This window comes from Capricornis sumatraensis, chromosome 3 (genome assembly GCF_032405125.1).
Source record: "Capricornis sumatraensis isolate serow.1 chromosome 3, serow.2, whole genome shotgun sequence".
Lineage (NCBI taxonomy): Eukaryota > Metazoa > Chordata > Mammalia > Artiodactyla > Bovidae > Capricornis > Capricornis sumatraensis.
The window spans coordinates 178,207,604-178,224,719 of record NC_091071.1 but is presented as its reverse complement, the minus strand read 5'-3'; the positions used below and the strand labels follow the sequence as shown (position 1 = coordinate 178,224,719).

Below are 17,116 nucleotides of genomic sequence, written 5' to 3'. Positions count from 1 at the left end.
GTGTAATGCCGTGCCTATCTCAGTGTGAGTGTCTGTGTGTGTTCTGTGTGTGAGCCCATGATTTCACCCATGTGAGTGTGGATGTGTAATCATGTTGTGTGTGTAGCAATAATAGTGATGATCTGAGAGTGGTGATTCTCAAACTTGGCAGCTCTAGAATCACCTGGGGAATGAGCTTTTGAAAATCTCGATTCCCAGACCCTCGGGTCAACTATTCAGCGTCTCTGAGCCAGGGGTCCCCCATCTCTGGGCTGCGGACTGGTACCTCCCGTCAGATCAGTGGAGGCATTGGTTTAGAAATGAAGTGCACAATAAATGCAAAAGCGCTTGAATCATCCTGAAACCACCTGCCCCTTCCTGGTCTGTGGGAAAATTCCTTCCATGGAACTGGTCCCTGGTCCCAAAGAGGTTGGGGAGCACAGCTCTAAGGGACAGGGTGCTGGCATCAGTGTTCTAGAAGACTCTGCAGGCGTTTGCACCGGGCGGCCAAGGCGGAAAAGCAGCTATCTCAGCAGACAAAGCCTCGTGGGGCCACCCTGTGCCTGCTGCCCGGCCTTCAGCCTTCCCCTGTGGGGTCTAGCGGGACTCGGGGATGGACTCGGGGCCCTGCGGGACTAGGGCGGGCCGTGAGCCAGGCTTCCCCACCTTGGCCCCAGGCTTGGGCAGTTTTGGCCCCCAAGAGACAGCCTTCATGTCATGCAGACAGAAACTGCATTGCTTCCCCGGCAGGCTGAGCCCTCACCTTCTCTCCTCGACTAGAGGGAGAGGCTGCCCCCCAAACACGCCCCTCCCAGCTCCTGTGGAAGTCAGAGAGATGAGTTAGTAAGAGGGTGGGCCAGGCAGAGGTCTAGTCGCTTCTGAGACTTGGAGACAAAAGTGTTCAGTGTGCCAAGACAGCTGGTCATTTGGGGCCAGAAGGAGTGACTGTCGTGGGTCCTGGCACTGGCTACCCTGCCGCTCGTTGGCTGCGACACTTGGCATGAGTGCAGGCCGCCGAGCCTGTTGGAGCCTCAGTTTCCCCACCTCTGAAGCTGAGGTCCGTCTCCAGGGTGCCTCCCAGCTTTCCTGTGTGTATTTGGGTGCATCTACACGCACGCGTGTTGTGTGCAAGTGCACTGATGAGCCTAAGAAAGGCGGAAGGGCATACGCGAGGTTCATCAAGCCGGTTTATTGGGCTTTTGATGAAAGGCTTCTTGGCAATCTGGAGAAGAGGCATTTTGAGCTGCCTCAGCTTCTGGGATTCAGGTGTGTGTCCCTGTGAACGGTGTGTGTGTTGTGCAGGTACGAGAGTTCTGGCCCTTGCTAGTTCTCCACTGGGACTTCGAGATTCGCCATCACTGTCTACAAGTGAGCAGGTTCAAGGACCCTTGGGGGCCAAGGCTGGCCATGAACTGCCCTCCCCCACCCAGACCATCCCCCGGAGCAGGTGTGGCCTTTCCTTGGGCAAGAAAGGCCCATCTTGCTCCTCTCCAGAGTGCAAGCAGAGTGCCGCTTCATTCAGAAAGCACCCGCTGGCTGCCATGCGCCCTGGGGCAGAAGAGAGACGAAAGACAGGGTCCCTGACAGCGAGGAGTTCCTGGATCTGCCCTCTCTCAAGCCATGGCACACGTAATCCAGTTGGAAGTTGCGGGGAGAGGGAGAGGTGGGGGAGAGCTTGCATTTACCAAGAATCAGTAATGTGCCAGGCACTGGCTGAAGCATCCTATGTGAGTTTACTCATTTAATCCTTCCAATAACCCTATAGGTAGCAACAGTTATTATCGCTCCCATTATACAGATGAGAAAACTGAGGTACGGAAGGTTACAGAAATTGCCCAGTGTCAGAACTAGTCAGCGGCAGAGTGTGGACGCTCATGCAGACATCCTGGCCTCCCAGCGCTGCAAGGAGACCCCTCAGAGCCCTGATTGGCCAAGTGCCCTCGGTGAAACTGTTGTTGGCCAGGGCCTCGGGCCTCAGGGTCTCCTGGTGTGGAGGAGGTGGGGCTCTTGACCTACTGCCTGGTTGCTGGTCCTGTGGTCCTTGGCGTTATTCCAGCCCCAGTCTCACCTTGAGGTCCGCCGTCCTGCCCGCACGCGTCTCGGCCCCTTCCCCTCCCTGCCCGCCTGCATCCCGCCACAGCCCCCACTCGCCCACCCCAAGCCGGGCCATGGAGGGCCCACAATGGTGATCGCCCTTCTAATTGCAGCCTCACTCCCAAAGCCACGTTCGGTTATCACAGAGGGTGCAGATCTCACAGCTCAGCCTCCCCGGTCCCAGGCCCTCGGGGCCAGCTCAGGAACGGAGGGAATTAATTACATTTTCCCATCCCCTTCTTTTAAAGTAGGGGAGCGCCGGCAGGTCCCTGGGGAGGGGGCAGTGAGCAAAGGATGTGGAAGGGGGGCTGCTGCTGGGTTCCCGTGGCCCCCACCCCCCAAAACCTACAAGCCTCTCCCCAGCGGGCGGAAGGTGGGGGCGCGGGGAGGTGAGGCCGGACCCTCATTGATTTAGTCCGGTGGAGGCTGGGACTGATTTAGAGGAGAGGGAGACCAAGGGGGCGGGGGGCGGGGGATGGGGAGGAAGGGACGGCTGCCACTCAGCCTGATGGACAGCCCAGAGATCGGCCTTCAGATAAAACCTTACAGATGTGGAGGTCGGTATTGATTTTGAGTTAGTAACGGTAAGGTACCAAGAAGTAATACATTAGTGAAAGCAAGGTCACTGGGAAAAAAGTAAAACCCACTGGGGGAGAGGCCATAGCATTCTTGAGGGGGGTGATTACCGCATCAGATCAGGACTTCCTCAAGTTCAAAAGTTTGCAGGCCCCAGACCTCTGGCTGGGCCCCTAACTGTGGGCCAATGCTTCCTGCTTCCCTGGGCGAAGGGGGACCCGTGGGGGTCTGTGAGCCTGCCCGAGGCTGGCGAGGGCCCTGTAGGTCTGTGGAGCTCTGCCCTGCGGGGCTGCCACGGGCCTCTCTCCCCATGCTGTCTGGCTCAGCTTGCTGTGGGGAGGGATCATAGCGAGGGGTAGGGAGACACGGCTTCAAGTCCCAGCTCTGCCACTTCCTGACGGTGCAATCTCAGGCACTCCTTTTCACGTCGCTGTGCCTTGATTTCCCCATCTGCAGAATGGGGGTAAAACAGCTCATTTGCTGGAAAAGTCATTCCATGCTCCACCTCTCTTTAGAGGGGTCTGACCCCATCAGCTTGGACGTGCTCATGCCTTGAGATAGGAGGCTGGACGCAGGCGAAGCCCTCTGATCCCCAGACTTCCGGGCACCCTGGAAGAGAGCGAGCAGATGCTGCACAGCCCCCATTCACACCCAGCCCAGATGTGGACCCGATTTGACGTTGCAGGGCAAATCCCACTGAACAAATCCCAGTACAGGGAAAGCTCCCTGGGCCTGAGCGGATTCTGAGCTGTCTCCTAACGGCCCAGGGTCCAAGCCCCCCAAGCCACTGGGCACCACACGAACCCCTCCTCACAGAGCATTCCAGGAAGGCTAGCATCGACCTCCTTGCTGTGTCTCAGACCTGCTGGGCGTGTTCCAGCCTTTGCACCTGCTGCCTCTTCCACCCGGACAACTCTCGGTTCTGTCTTCCCCTGGCCGATTCTCTCTGGTCTTGCTAGTGAGGTCTCCCCTCACTACTCCACATGTTCTGTCTTTCTTCCACTGCACTTATCAGTATTGGAAATTATATGGTTTGTTTCCATCTTCCTGCACTTGACTGGCTGGCAGCTCCTGGAGGTCATGCAGCTGTTACTCTTCATTACTGTATCTCAATGCCTGGTGCACTGTCTGGCACATATTAGGTGCTCAATAAATATTTGTTAAGTGAACATGCATGTATTTGACAGGATTTTCTGAGCTTATAGTTTGTAGGAGGTACAGTGTAGCCACCGGGGCTGCAGTGATGGATGAAACACAATTCCATTCTGCCCTCAGAGAGCTCATAGCTGAGCCCTGTCTCTAGCCTGGCATATAGTAATGCTCTGTGAAGTGTCTTATGAATGAGTAAGTGAATGAAGGAAGGAAGGATGTCTTTAGGAAATACTATGTGGTTTGGGACAGCTGGGCCATAAATTGCAAGGTAGGAAGGAGGGGGGGATTTGGGACAGGCAAGTGGAGGTCCAGTCACACGGAGCTTTGCCCTGTTCATCTGGGAGGTTCCAAAGAGCCACTGATAATTCTTGAGCAACGTAGTCAGATTTGTTGGGTGGCTATTGCCTTGCAGGATGAGTATGGATCTGTGCACACCTTCCAGCCTGTCCTCCCAAGCATCCTTCCTCTCTCCCCAAATACCTCCTGACTTGTCTCCTCCATCCCATCCTTGCTGGGCCTGGCATCTTGGTGATATGTAAAGAGAAGGATTATATCAGAGGCTCATCAGAACTGACAAACTCTTACGAGAGGGTTCCCACCCCACAGTGATCCTTTCGAAGAAAGGGAAATGGGACCTGTGTGTTTTCCCTGAGCCCCTAAGTTTGTTCTTGAGGCCAGGGCTCCCTGAAGGAGGAGCAGCGTTAGTGTTTATATGGGGTAGACAATGGGAGGGAGGGTGATTTTCTTAATTCAGATGGAAGCGAGATCTAGACCGGGAAGCTGACAGGCAACCTAGAAGAGAATCGGGTCTCCTAACCCCAGGGCAGAGTTAGACTCCTGAGTGTCCCCCGCCCCCGCAGACCCACCAAACACACACACCCAGCAACTTCCTCAGGCCCAGGACCCCGCCGCAACAGTCAGGAAAGAACAAACCCAGCTCCACCTGTGTTTCTGCCACCCCACTGGGCGGACACCCTGCAAAGTCCCACCCAAAGCTCCCCAGCTGCGGTGGAGACAAGGCCAGCCCCAGCAGGCCTGGTGCCCTTGACTTCGGCTCTGGGGGTGGGCTGAGGAAAGAAAGGACAGAGGGCTTGAAAGGAAGGCTGAGAGGCGCCTGCGGGGTGCATTGCGGGAAGAGTCAGGGGAGGCTGTACTTGCAGTATTCTTGAGGAGCCAGGCCCCCCGCGGGCCTGGGATCCCACCCCACACCCCCAGGGAACCCCCACCTGGAGTGAGAACCCCTATCATGGTCACGTGTCTAAAACCCGTCCTTGAGAGTCAGACTTGACATCATCAGGCTAGGGGGGTCAGGCCCTGGCACCCCCGCTGTGAGGTCTGGGGAAGACACAGCTCTGGGGGGGCCTCGGTTTCTTCATCTGAGAAATGGGCGTCATGACTCCGCCCCACACGTCTCTGGAGGGCTCTGCACTGGCAGTCACACCGAGTCCGTTGCTAAGAGGAGGGAAAGAGAAGGAGGATCAGAGGACCTGGGGCCGCTGATGCCTGAGCACGTCCCGCATGCAGAGCCCATCCTGGCCTGCCGGCCCCGCTCTGAGGATAGAGGTGGTCGTAGGGGTTAAGGGTTAGCATGTGGAGGAGCTCAGGATCTGACCCTGGCCTGAGGATTCCACATCGGTGCCTCCTGCCTGGAGCAGGGATGAGTCAGACCCGAGAAGGTGAAAGTTTTCACAAGGCGTCCAGTCGGCCAAAACTTCGTCGCTCCAATGTGCAGAGTCCGTTTTCTCCCCAGGGGGCGGGTGGGCTCATCAGAGAGCACACCGAGTGCCCAACGTGGGTGGCAGTGTGGCCCTTCGGCTCCGTGCAGAGCAGGCTGTCAGCAAGGCGGGCCTCGCCGGGGCCTGGGGTCTCCCTCCCATGAAGGGTGGCGTCACCAGGAGGTCACCAGGGTGCCCGGCAGGCCAGGTCCACAGGACTGCTTCTCCCTCCCCCCCGCCCCGTCCTCTCTGGATTGGCCAGGTCACCCCTGACCCCTCCCCTCCCTCCAAGAGCTGGACCCCCGGGATGCCCGAGTGCCCTCCTGCAGGCACCCACAACCCCCTCTGTCATGCCCCTCGTCACTCCAGATCCTGGTGGTCTGCCGCTACTTGCCACCCGCCCCAGACCCAGACCCTCTCCCTGGGCCAAGGTCAGGTACCAGGGCTCTTCCTCCTCTGAAGTCCCGGGGCCTGGCCTGAGGCTTGGAGCCATAGTCATCATCCGTGTGTGTTTGTTGAATGAATAAGTGAGCACACCAGTGAACCAACACCAAGTTCTTTCAGCTGAGTTTCTAGAGACGTGAACTGGGCTTGCCATCACCCATAGTGACTTCCTGTCTGCCAAACCGTGCCAAGTGAAGAAGGGGGTGATGGTCACAGACATCTGTGAAAGCACTTGGAAGCACCGGCCGTGTAGCGGCAGAAATTCAAAGTCGAGAGTGTAGTAGGCGTAGTACAGGACTGGGGGTGACGCCAGACAGATCCAGAGTGTTTAACCGTTGTGTCGGAAGATGGGGGCATCCCAGTCTGATGGGGAGGCGCAGTTCCTGGGGCAGCTCCCTGTCTGATGGAAGAGACACAGTTAGCTGTTCCATTCATTCACTGATGCACACGTGTATTCCTGCATTCAGCAGACAAGCGCAAGGTGCCCCTCAGGCCCCGGGAACAGAGAGGGAGACTGGGCCTGCCCTGCCTTCAAAGCTATCAGTGCAGGGACGCTCCCAGGGCCGGGACTTAACCAGACAAACCCCCAACCATCTTCCCCACAAAGGCAAGTAAGCCAGGTAAACGGAGGATCGCAAGGCTGCAGGGCCCTCAAGGGAGACACTCCAGTGAAGGTCTGTCCAAGGCCAGCCCAGCATCGCCCCTGCGCCCTGCTTGCCTCTGTGGGGTCCCCCAGGGGCCCCGCATGCCTGCCCTGCCTGCCCTGCCCTGACGCTCTCTCCCCACAGGTGATGAGCATCCTGAGCAACCCCAGCGCGGTGCCGCCGCAGCCCCAGGCTGACTTCTCCATCTCGCCGCTGCACGGCGGCCTGGACTCCGCCACCTCCATCACGGCCAGCTGCAGCCAGCGGGCGGACTCCATCAAGCCGGGAGACAGCCTGCCCACCTCGCAGTCATACTGCCCGCCCACCTACAGCACCACCGGCTACAGCGTGGACCCCGTGGCTGGCTACCAGTACGGCCAGTACGGCCAGAGTGAGTGCCTGGTGCCCCAGGCGTCCCCTCCTCTCCCTGTCCCAACACCCCCCCGCCACAAGGACCTCCCACTTGCTTGTAGAGAACTGTGAGGGGGTGTTGGGTGGGGGTGCCCATTGCACAGGTGAGGAAACTGAGGTCCAGAAAGGCAGAACTGCCGTCCTGACCTGATACAGCCCGGGAACCCTGCACTCACGCTCCTCTTGTCTTGGAGCCTGGCTGTCCGTAGAAACATGATACGGGCCACCGGTATCGTTTAAAACTTCCTCCTAGCCACCTTTTACAAGGAGGATGAGTTTACTGACATTTCTTAGGGAACCTGGGATATCTTAAAAAGATGATCATTTCAATACGCAAGCCACATGACATGATGACAAGACTTTTTCACATTCTTTTTTTCATAGACTGTTTTTGAAATCCAGAGCGTTTTCCTTCAGTTACTAAGTTTTCACTGGAACTATGAGATCTGTCTTTGTTTCATGAAATTTACAACTGGAGGAAGTAGATTTACACACTCCAGTTGTTTCAAATATTTTGAAAAATTTCTCAGTCACTGTGAATGTGATTGTGATAGTCGCTCAGTCGTGTCCGAGTCTTTGAGACTCAGGGACAGTGGCCTATCAGGCTCGTCTGTCCGTGGAATTCTCCAGGCAGGAATACTGGAGTGAGTAGGCATTGCCTTCTCCAAGGGATCTTCCCAACCACTAAATTAAAGCAAATTAGAGGTTTTAAATCTAAGAGAAAATCAGATTGGAAGGTGACTGCAGCTCCCCACTTGCAGCAGGCACATGCCGAGTGCTGGGGAGCCAGGGGACAGACCGTGCCCCTTTCTCCTTCTCCCCCACACCCCCAGGGCAGAGCTGTGTCTCGAGCGCTCTCCCCCACGCCACCCCAGCTTTGGTTTCCGCAGACCATGAGGCGGTCTCTGGTGCCCACCCCTAGCGCCATGCTCTTGGCCTCTGGTCTGGAGCAGAGGCGGTGGGCCCTCAGACGGGGCCGCCACCTCCAGCTTCCAGGTGGACTGGGTGGCCGTGGAGCCATTCCCGACAGCCAGGCTTGGCGGGGGCTGAGGTCACGTGGCCCCCAGCCCGGCCCCGGGCAAAGGCGTCACCTGCTGGTGTCAAACTCATCAGAAGGGCGTGTGGCAGCAGGGTGTGACCTCCCAGCCCGGGGCCCTCTCTGCCCCTCCGCAGCCCTGGCCTGGCCCCTGACCTCTGCTTCCTGACCCACCCCCGCCCCCACCCCCCACACAGCCTCGCCTCCATGGCTAAATGCGGGCCAGCTGTGCCGGCCTCCACCTCCCAGCTGTGTTCATGGCCTCCTCCCTCTGGGGGCGTGTGTTCACGTACGTGTGTCTAGGTGAGCATGAGTGTCCGTGTCAAGAGTACGTCGCGGTCTGTGTCTGTGTCTGTGTGTGTGTTTTGGCACACTCGTGTTAGTGCACACATTCTGTGTCTAGGTGAGCAGGCGTATGTATGTGGATCCATGAGTGTGTGAGTGACACAGTGTATCTGTGCACACGACGATTTACATGTGTGTGTGAATGAGCATATTGTGTGCACGTGGGTTTGTATGTGAACACATGTACACATTTGGTCATGTGAGTATATGTGGCCATAACATACGCGTGTGTGTTGAAACGTGCGTTCAGGTGTGATCATGTGGCTAGGTGTGTGTGTGGCTGCCTGTGTGTGTGACCTGCTGTGCTATGTGGAGTGTGCATGTGTGTAAATATGGACTATGTGTGGCTGTGTGTACATGTGTAGACATGCGTTTGCCATGTGTGTATGCTGGAGTGAGCGTGTGTGTTTGGAGTCCATGTGTGTGCAGAGTATACTTACAGGTATGGATATGCTTGAGCGTGGGTACAGGTGTGGCTGTGTGTACTGGTATCCAGGTGTGCATCTGGGTGTGAGCTCATGATGTGTGTGTGATTGTGTCTGTGTGAGTGTGTGCATGCGCCTGCGAGTCTGAGAGCTGGGCGTGCACGTGCGCAGGGCAGTATCTGCAGAGGGGCCGGGGTGGCCCCGGGCCCCAGCCTGCGTTCCCGGGCACGGAGCAGGACACACGTGCTCTTGATAAAGAGTTCAGCGGGCTCCAGCGGCAGCCGCAGCCCCGGCCCGAGGCAGGCGTTAGTCACACCCGGAGCCCGTGCCCGACTCCAGGGGTGCCTGCCCAGCTCGGAAATAAAATTACCCCTAAGTCAGCATGGGGGCCACGAGGGAGGGGGGAATCAAAAGGGAAAGGGCCCGGGAGGCGAGAAGGGAGTTCTGTTCCCCGTCGCTGGGGAAGAGCTGGCCCCGGTTTCCTCCCTGCCCCGCTCCTCACCCCCGACACCTCCTCACCCTTCCGACCTCCAGCTCCGCCCCCGTCATCCCCTCCAGCCCCACCCTGCCTCCCTTGGCTCCGCCAGGGGCTGCTCAGAGCCCCTCCTGGGCCACCTCCTCCAGCCCTTCCCCTGGGGTACCCCAGCTCAGACTCCACTCTCCTCCACCCAGCCCACAGAGGTGAGATCTCTCCCCCACCCAGCCCACAGAGGTGAGATCTCTCCCCCACCCAGCCCACAGAGGTGAGATCTCTCCCCCACCCAGCCGACAGAGGTGAGAGCCTCTCCCCCACCCAGCCCACAGAGGCTCCCAGGGCACACTAGGAGAGGACTGAAGGAGAGTCTGCCCCACCACCACCCTGATGTGGGCAAGTCACCCGCCTCTCTGAGCCTCAGTTTTTCCATCTGTGAAATGGGGGCCCAGGAATTCGATTCCATTGTCTCGATGTTTTCCCATGGTACCACCCCCCTCGGCTGTGACGTCCTGGGACAGCCCAGGGACACACGTGGGGTTCCCACTGACCACCTCCCCATGTCCACAGCAGCTGAATTCACCATAGTCCGTGTGTGACAGCCTCATGCTCTAAGCTATGCTGTGTGTGCCCAGGGCACCTGGCATCTGCCCACACCTGTGCTGTGCATGAGTTAGCCCGCTGGGCACTGGGTGAGATGCGCGTTCGTCATCTCGTGTAATCCTCAAAAACCCCAGGTTACAGATGCTAAGGCTCAGAGAGGCCGGGAACTTTCCCCACGGTCCCACGGAAAGTGGGGTCTCTGAACTTCAAACCTAGTTCTCTTTTGAGTCAAACCACAAACTTTGCAAGATGCTGAGGGATGATGGACACCAGCCCTGGGTGTGGAGTCCTGTTCACAAGCTCACACTCATCTGTGTGTGGGCAGAGGCTTACTTCTCTGTGAGTATTCACTACTGTGTGTCTGTACTGGCTCCAGGGGGTCACTTTACAACACGCACGTGTGTAAAGGAAGAAGTGATCACTTCTTGAGTGGGTCTGGCACCCCGTCCTCACCGCCAGCCGGTGCAGGGTACTGGGTTATGCCCTCTGCGCAGATGAGGAAAGGGGGTCCCAGAGAGGCTGGCTGGGACCAGCAGACAGTGCCTGTCTGGGCGCACAGGGCCACCCCTTTGACCGTGGGGAGCCTCAGTTTCAGGTGTGCCTGGGCCGGGTGGACCAAACCCCAAAGCAGGAGAGTGAGCCGCCTCGCCTCGGTCCTCTCCTCTTCCCAGGGACACCGTCACACCCTCCCCCGCTGCTCCCTGCCACCATCGTCCCTCCGTCCGTCTCTGCCTGTCCCTAAAGGGGGAGGGGGCAGGGGGCAGGGGGCAGGGACAGGGCGCACGGCAGATTAATATGGCCCTGGTGTTCCCAGAGGCCAGGGCCGTACTAATGATGGGGCTGATAGAACGCAGAAGTGTGAAAAGAATTTTAATAGATCTGACAAGTCCAATAAGAATTTGTGTCTAGAAGGGTCCTCCTCTGGGGCCGCTGGCTGACGAGATGCTGACGGCTGAGATTTGTTTACTGGTTGGCATCGCCACCACCTCTCCTGCCAACTCCTGATTAATCTAATTTGAGACGTTGAGAGCCCAGGCTCGGGCACGAGGCAGAGGAGGGGAGGCTCGGAGAGACAGAGGGACAGGAAGGGCCACTGACAGGCTGTAATGAGAAATGTCATAGCCCTGCCCTCGCGGGACCCCGGCCCCACCCCGGGGAGAGGCAGGCTCTGCGGGATGACGGGTGCCCTTGAAGCTGGCTGAGTCGTCAGTAAAGTTCGGTGTTTCTTGGTGTTTCCTTGGTCGTCTTGACAACAGGGCCTGGGGAAGTCCCTACAGCGTGCAGGGCCATGGCTGGTGACAGGGAGAGACTAAAGCGGAAGGGACAGAGTGACCAGAGGCGCAAGCAGCCTCCAGCCCACATGTGCCTCTGGGCCGGTGGCTCTTCCTGAGCCTCAGTCTCCACATCTGTAAAGTGGGAACAACTGTAGCCTAAAGCATGGGGCAGCTGAAGGAATTAGATGAGATATCGTCTGCCTGGCACTTGGCAGTTTCCATCATTGTTATTCAAAGCCAGACCTTTCTGCCACTCCTGCAGAAGAGCTGGCCCTTAGACAAACCCCTTACCTTGCCTGGAGTAGAGAAGGGGGCCATTCCAGGCTTCGGGATGTAGGGACCTCCATACACTCTCAAGTGCTGTGTGGGGACCCGGGATGATTCTGCAAGAGGTGGAGCTGGCAGGGGTGGTTAGCAGCTAGCATCAGACTGCCTGCATTTGAATTACGGCTCCACAATTTAGGAACGCTGGGATCTTTCAAGTTATGCAACCTCTCAGGGCAGGGCCTCAGTTTTGTCATCTGTGAAATGGGGATGGTAATAATCCCAGCCTCATAGAGGTATTGGGGGAATTAAGTGAGATGATGCATGTAAAATGCTTAGAGTGGGACTGGCATAGAGTCAGCTTTGGGGAAACATCAGCTCTTCCCTGCCCCCCACTTCCTGTTACCACTCTGACAACATGGCCTCCTCTTGGGCGAGATCTGAAACCCAGATAAGACAGACCCCACGTAGTAGAGACAGTGTGGTCACAGCTGCTGGGTCCCCCTGAGACCAGAGATGGGAGGTTTTCTCACCCTCCCCCAGAGTAAGGGCTGGACCCGAGGCAAGGGTAAGGTGGGCCACCACCACTCTGCCCCACCAGCTAGGAGCCTGGAGGCTGAGTAACCTTGGAGGCAGCACCTGGGGGCTCAGCGTGGGAAGCTGAGGGGCGTGGAGTCCAGGCCTCCAGTAAGGCCCAGCGCGTGCGTATATCCTTTAGGAATCCAGGGAGCCCCCTGTGCCAGGCATCTCAAAGCACGTTGTCTCATTTGGTCCTTAAAACAGCCCTTGAGGAGGCTGGAATTTGTCCTCCCCGTTTTACAGACAGGGAGGCAGGGCTGCAGAGACAGAGTGTTTGCCCAAAGCCACGTGAGCAGGAGGTAGTCGGGAGGCTGAGTCACCCAGTTCTCCATCCCTTTCCTCCTTTTCCCGTCAAAGGGCATGCCTTCTTACTGCACCTCAGCCCTACGAGCCCTCGTCCATCCAACCCCCTGTGCACCAGGCGTGGGGCTGACTGACCGCTGCATATACATGTTCTCATCTAATCACAATAACCTTTCAACCCAGGTGCTAGTATCGCCTTACAGCGGAACTGAGGCTTGGAAAGGTGACATGGTATGTCCCCAGATCACACACTGAACGTTGACAGGTGCAGAGTTTGAATGTAGGGCATTTGAGCCCCTAGGCAGTAGGGCCTCCTGGAACTCAGTTACTGATACAGCCCATCTCAGCTCCCTATTTGCCCTCCGGCCACGCCATCACCTCCCGACTCCACTCACCCACCCTAGGCAGGGGCCCCCCAACTCTGGGAAGGCATGGAGAGTGTTACCGGGCCCCTCAGTGGGCAGGGGACAGTGAAGGGAGAGCCCTCTCTCCAGCTTCCTCTCACCTCCAGATCGGAGGGTTCCCAGAAGGTAGGATAGGCCAGAGCTGCAAATTCTGGCTTGGGAGGCAGCCTGTCTGTGCCTCAAGGGGCCTCGATCACAAGCCAGGCAAATCGCGTCCAGGATGGTTTCGGCTGCAGCCCCAGGCAGGCACAATGAGGAGAGTCGGCCCAGAACACAAGCGGGCCACCTGCACACATCTGATGTGTGAGCCCGGCTGAGGTGGCACTCAGCTGTGCAGTCACCTGTGTTCCCGCCGCTTACCTCACACAGGTGCACACACCTCACCCACGTCTGTGCACACATACAAACACAAGCATTGTTCGTGTCCATCACTCCATCACAGAGAGTCTTGTTCCCACGGTTCACACACACGTGAATAGACGCCCTCAGACTCTCATCCCTCTCCTCCGGGTGACCAGAACTGGCAAGGCTGCAGGTCTCATTTCCCTGCATTACAGGCTCCTGGCCCTTCCTCCTGCAGGGACCCCTCAGCTCCCTGGCAAAAGCTCTCTTCATTTTTGAGTAAGAGGTCTTGCTCTGCCTCAGCTGTGAGCTGGGCTTAGGATCCAGAAAACGCAGAAGGACCTTGCCCCTACTACTACCTGGCCACCAGGGGACTCCCCAGATGTGCCTCAGAACAGGGATGGCGTGTTGGGGAAAGGGACAGTTCTTTGCTAGACAATGGGATACCCTAGGTACTTTCCTACAGAGCCCATAGGGGAGCTGGGTAAACAATGTGGGAAGCAAATATTTGCTGAATGATCGGAAAGGAAGTGAGAGAAAGAATCTTATGAATAAATTGATGGATAGGTGGGTGGATGGATGAAAAGGTGGATAAACAGACAAAAAGTGGATGGGCAGATTGATGGTGAATGGATGGACGACAGAGAGATGGATAAAGATATGGTTGTGGATGGATGGATGGAAGAAGAGATGGGTAGATACAGAGAAGGATGGATGGGTGAATTGATAAGTGGATGGATGGATGGATATATGGATGGATGAATAGATGTAGGACAAATTGAATTAACAGGCAAAAAGAATGTAAATTTCTAGAAGTCTCTCTTTTTTTCCCCAGCTGCTGTTGATTACCTGGCCAAAAATGTGAGCCTGTCCACACAGCGTCGCATGAAGCTCGGGGAGCACTCGGCTGTGCTGGGACTCCTGCCTGTGGAAACTGGCCAGGCTTACTAGGGCCCCTGGGGCGCCTTGCCCCAGCCTGAGTCCCAGCCTAACCCTTACTGATCCCTGAGCCTCCCATCCTCAGTCCCTCCATCTCCCTGGGGTCCCTGGAGGCCAGGGAAGGAGCCCATTCCCTTCCTGTGGCCAGCCCTCTGGAGACAGGCAGCCTGCCCACCGTTCATCTGTGGTTAGGGACCTGGAGTGACCCCCTTGGAGTCTGCCCCTTCACTTTCCCCACTGGAGGGCCTCTGGTCAGCCTGCCCTCTTGCCCCAGCCAAATTCTGACATGGCCTCTGCCATCTCAGACCCAGAGATCCCAGCTCACCCTGAACAGAGCACCTTGGGCAACCAAAGGAGGATGCTGTCTGGGATGAGGTCCAGGAGCCCTTTGACCCCAGTGCCCGTGAGTCCCCTGGACAGAGGTGGAGCCCAGAGGGCTGATCTCGGTGGAAGTGCTGGGAGTCAGCCCTCCTGGTGGGTCTCTGGCTCAGGGCCTGAACCACAGCTCCTCCTCCTTAGCAAAGGAGGGGGGACCTTGGCCCTGGGATGCTCCCAGGAATCACCCACTAATTTTGAGGTCTTCAGGACCTCTCCACACACCTCTGCTGGGGGGAGGGGGAAATCTAGCCCAAGCAAGGGGATTGGGAGGACCAGGAAGAAGCTTAGCCAGGGGGCAGGGCCACATGGGTGGAGCTTGTTGGCAGTGGGCTGGTCCAGGATACCAGGACCCAGGCCGGATATTCAGAAGCAGCTTTAGGCTCTAACCCTGAAGCCCCGGTTCCAACCTTGCCCATCCCAGGTGGGGTCTGGGGAGCACACAGACCCTCCAGTTTTCCCATTTGCTGAATCAGATGACGGGGAGGAGACCAAGTCTTGAGAACATGTGAGTGACGAGGCAGGCTCAGAGGAGGTTTCATAACCGGGGTTGCTCTGTTTGTGGGCAGCAAACCTTTGTTGCCAAAGGCTTCAGCGGTCTGCCTTCAAGGGCACAGCCCATGGAGCTTCAATTTCTCACAAAGCCTCCTTCAGAGACCTGGGCCCATCCCCTGAATGCCCTGCCCTCTAGGAAGGGCGCCTCCATCTGCTCTGGAAAAGGGTTCTCGGGTCATCAGGGACTGCTTGCCCCACAGACAAGGCCAGAGTCCCCCTGGCATTGGGGGGCGGGAGGGGCATGTCCCTGTCCCACCCAGACTGGCATCTTTCAGCTCTCAGCTGAGATGGCTCTGTCTTCTGATCCAGCACCCCTGGGCGTGGAGATGTGGCCAGTCTTTGAGCCACGGCCCCTGGGAGAGAGGGGCACCAAAGGTTCTGGAGAAGAAGGCAAGGTCGTCTTCCGTGGCCATTCCCGTGGCTCTCCCCAGCTGCCTTCTCTTTACACGGTGAGACCTTTAGGGAGTGGCTCAGGCCCCTGACTACGGCCTCCCTTGTAACTCTTCCCTTTACCCTTGATCAAAATTCTATTCATCTCCGTCTCCATCATCCTAATCTGCACGTGGGTCACCTGCATCAAGTCCCGCTGGGTCAGAGGCGCTGGAGACGGGAGCCGCAGCGCTGACTCTGCGCAGACCGGACCAAGCTGCTTGGCCCCTCCTGGGCACCTGGCACCACCTCCTTGCTCAACTCATGCCTCGTCCTCAGCTCACAGGAGATTCCCAGAGGGACAGGCTGCCGCTTTGGGAATCAACCTGAGCGCCTCCCTTCTGGGGAGCCGGGTCAGCAAGATACTAGGACAGTTCCCTGCATGGACGTCACCTCTGTGATGAACGCTCTCACCTGCTTCCCAGCTTCAGACTCAATAGTCTCAGGCCTGTCCTGGACCACAACCAGGGTGGCCTGGATCTCTGGTTTTCGAGGAGCCTGTGATTAACTGGGGACAAACAGACTCTTTGGTAGCAGTGGACACCCAGCCATGGGTGGCCCATCAAGTTCAGCCAAAGTTTCCATGGGAGCATCCAAGGCAGGAGACTTTGGGCTCTTCAAGCTCTGGACAAAAAGGAAGGATGCGTGTTGTCTGTTGGTGACCCGGTCCCTGTTTTTGTAGCTGTCATAGCCAGGAGGCAGTTCTTCCTTAAGCTGAACTACAGTCTTATCCACATTCCTCGAATGGCCAGTCTTTCCCTCTGGAAGCCGGTCTCAGCCATCCTCTGCATCTCCTTATACCCTAGGTTTTCCAGGAGCAGCAGGGATCTCAGGCTGGTGACATCAAAACCACCCAGCTCTGTGCCCCCACCTCCGGAAGTGACATTCCAATGCTAGGACCAACCCCAAATATCTGCCTGCGATGGCAAAATGGGTGTAAACCAAATGATTTCTCCTTACGTCCATCTTCTTTGGAGTTCTCCCAAGCGACCATCTTGGTAGAAAGTGGGACTTTTTCCCCCAGGGGCCCCACCCTCCTCAGAAAGAAACCCTGACCCTAACAGGTTTTTTCCTAAAACCTAGTGTATTAATGTGTCTAACCAACTCAGTCTGTAAAATTCCGTCTGGTGTTGGCAGCTTGCAGCTTCACCAGCAAGATGATACTGGATAAGAATTATAAAGCTTCCAACGCTTGAGGGTTGACCACAGGCTGAGAAAGAAGGTCTGAATCCCAGTGGCGAGGCTGGCCCAGAAACAATCCCGCTCTAGCCCTGTAAATAGAGTCCATAGCAAAATAAAACATGCTTCCTCCAACTTCTCACAAGTAGCTATTGGTCCTACCTATGGGGGCCCCACTTCTGAACTCATTGTACATTAGTTGGAAATGTGGTGATGTGCTGTTCGTTTATAGGAAGTTGACTTTTATAAATATATATATAAATACTAAAAAAACAAGAAGGAACGAAAACCCCCACAGTGCGTGTCGTGCTAGCGCCAGGGACCATCTGTAAGGACATATCTGCATACCGTGAGTTTCAGATTGTACATTCCGGGCTCTGTTGGGTTCTTTCATTTTTATTGCTTCATTTTTCACTTGGTATTTCTCTCTTGCTATGAAAAAAAAAAAAAGTGACATGTAAGAACCAAGCTATGTTTTATTTTTTACTCATATGTTTTCCTTGATTTACATTTGCCATTCTTTTGCCAGAGGAACGTGAAGGAGGAGAGAGATGGGGGGCACGAAAGAGAAGGAGGG

The 17,116-nt window shown here is 56.7% G+C and overlaps 1 protein-coding gene across 2 annotated transcripts in view; it reads left to right on the top strand.

Annotated features, from left to right (window-relative positions):
• The window catches only part of PAX7 (paired box 7), a 108,176-nt gene extending 94,163 nt beyond the window's left edge, over nucleotides 1-14,013 (top strand). For both annotated transcript variants that reach the window (XM_068968331.1, XM_068968330.1), the window contains exons 8-9: nucleotides 6,749-6,995; nucleotides 13,898-14,013. In XM_068968331.1, coding sequence (XP_068824432.1) covers nucleotides 6,749-6,995; nucleotides 13,898-14,013 — 363 coding nt within the window. The remainder of the gene's footprint in view (nucleotides 1-6,748; nucleotides 6,996-13,897) is intronic.
• Nucleotides 14,014-17,116: the final 3,103 nt, after the last annotated feature.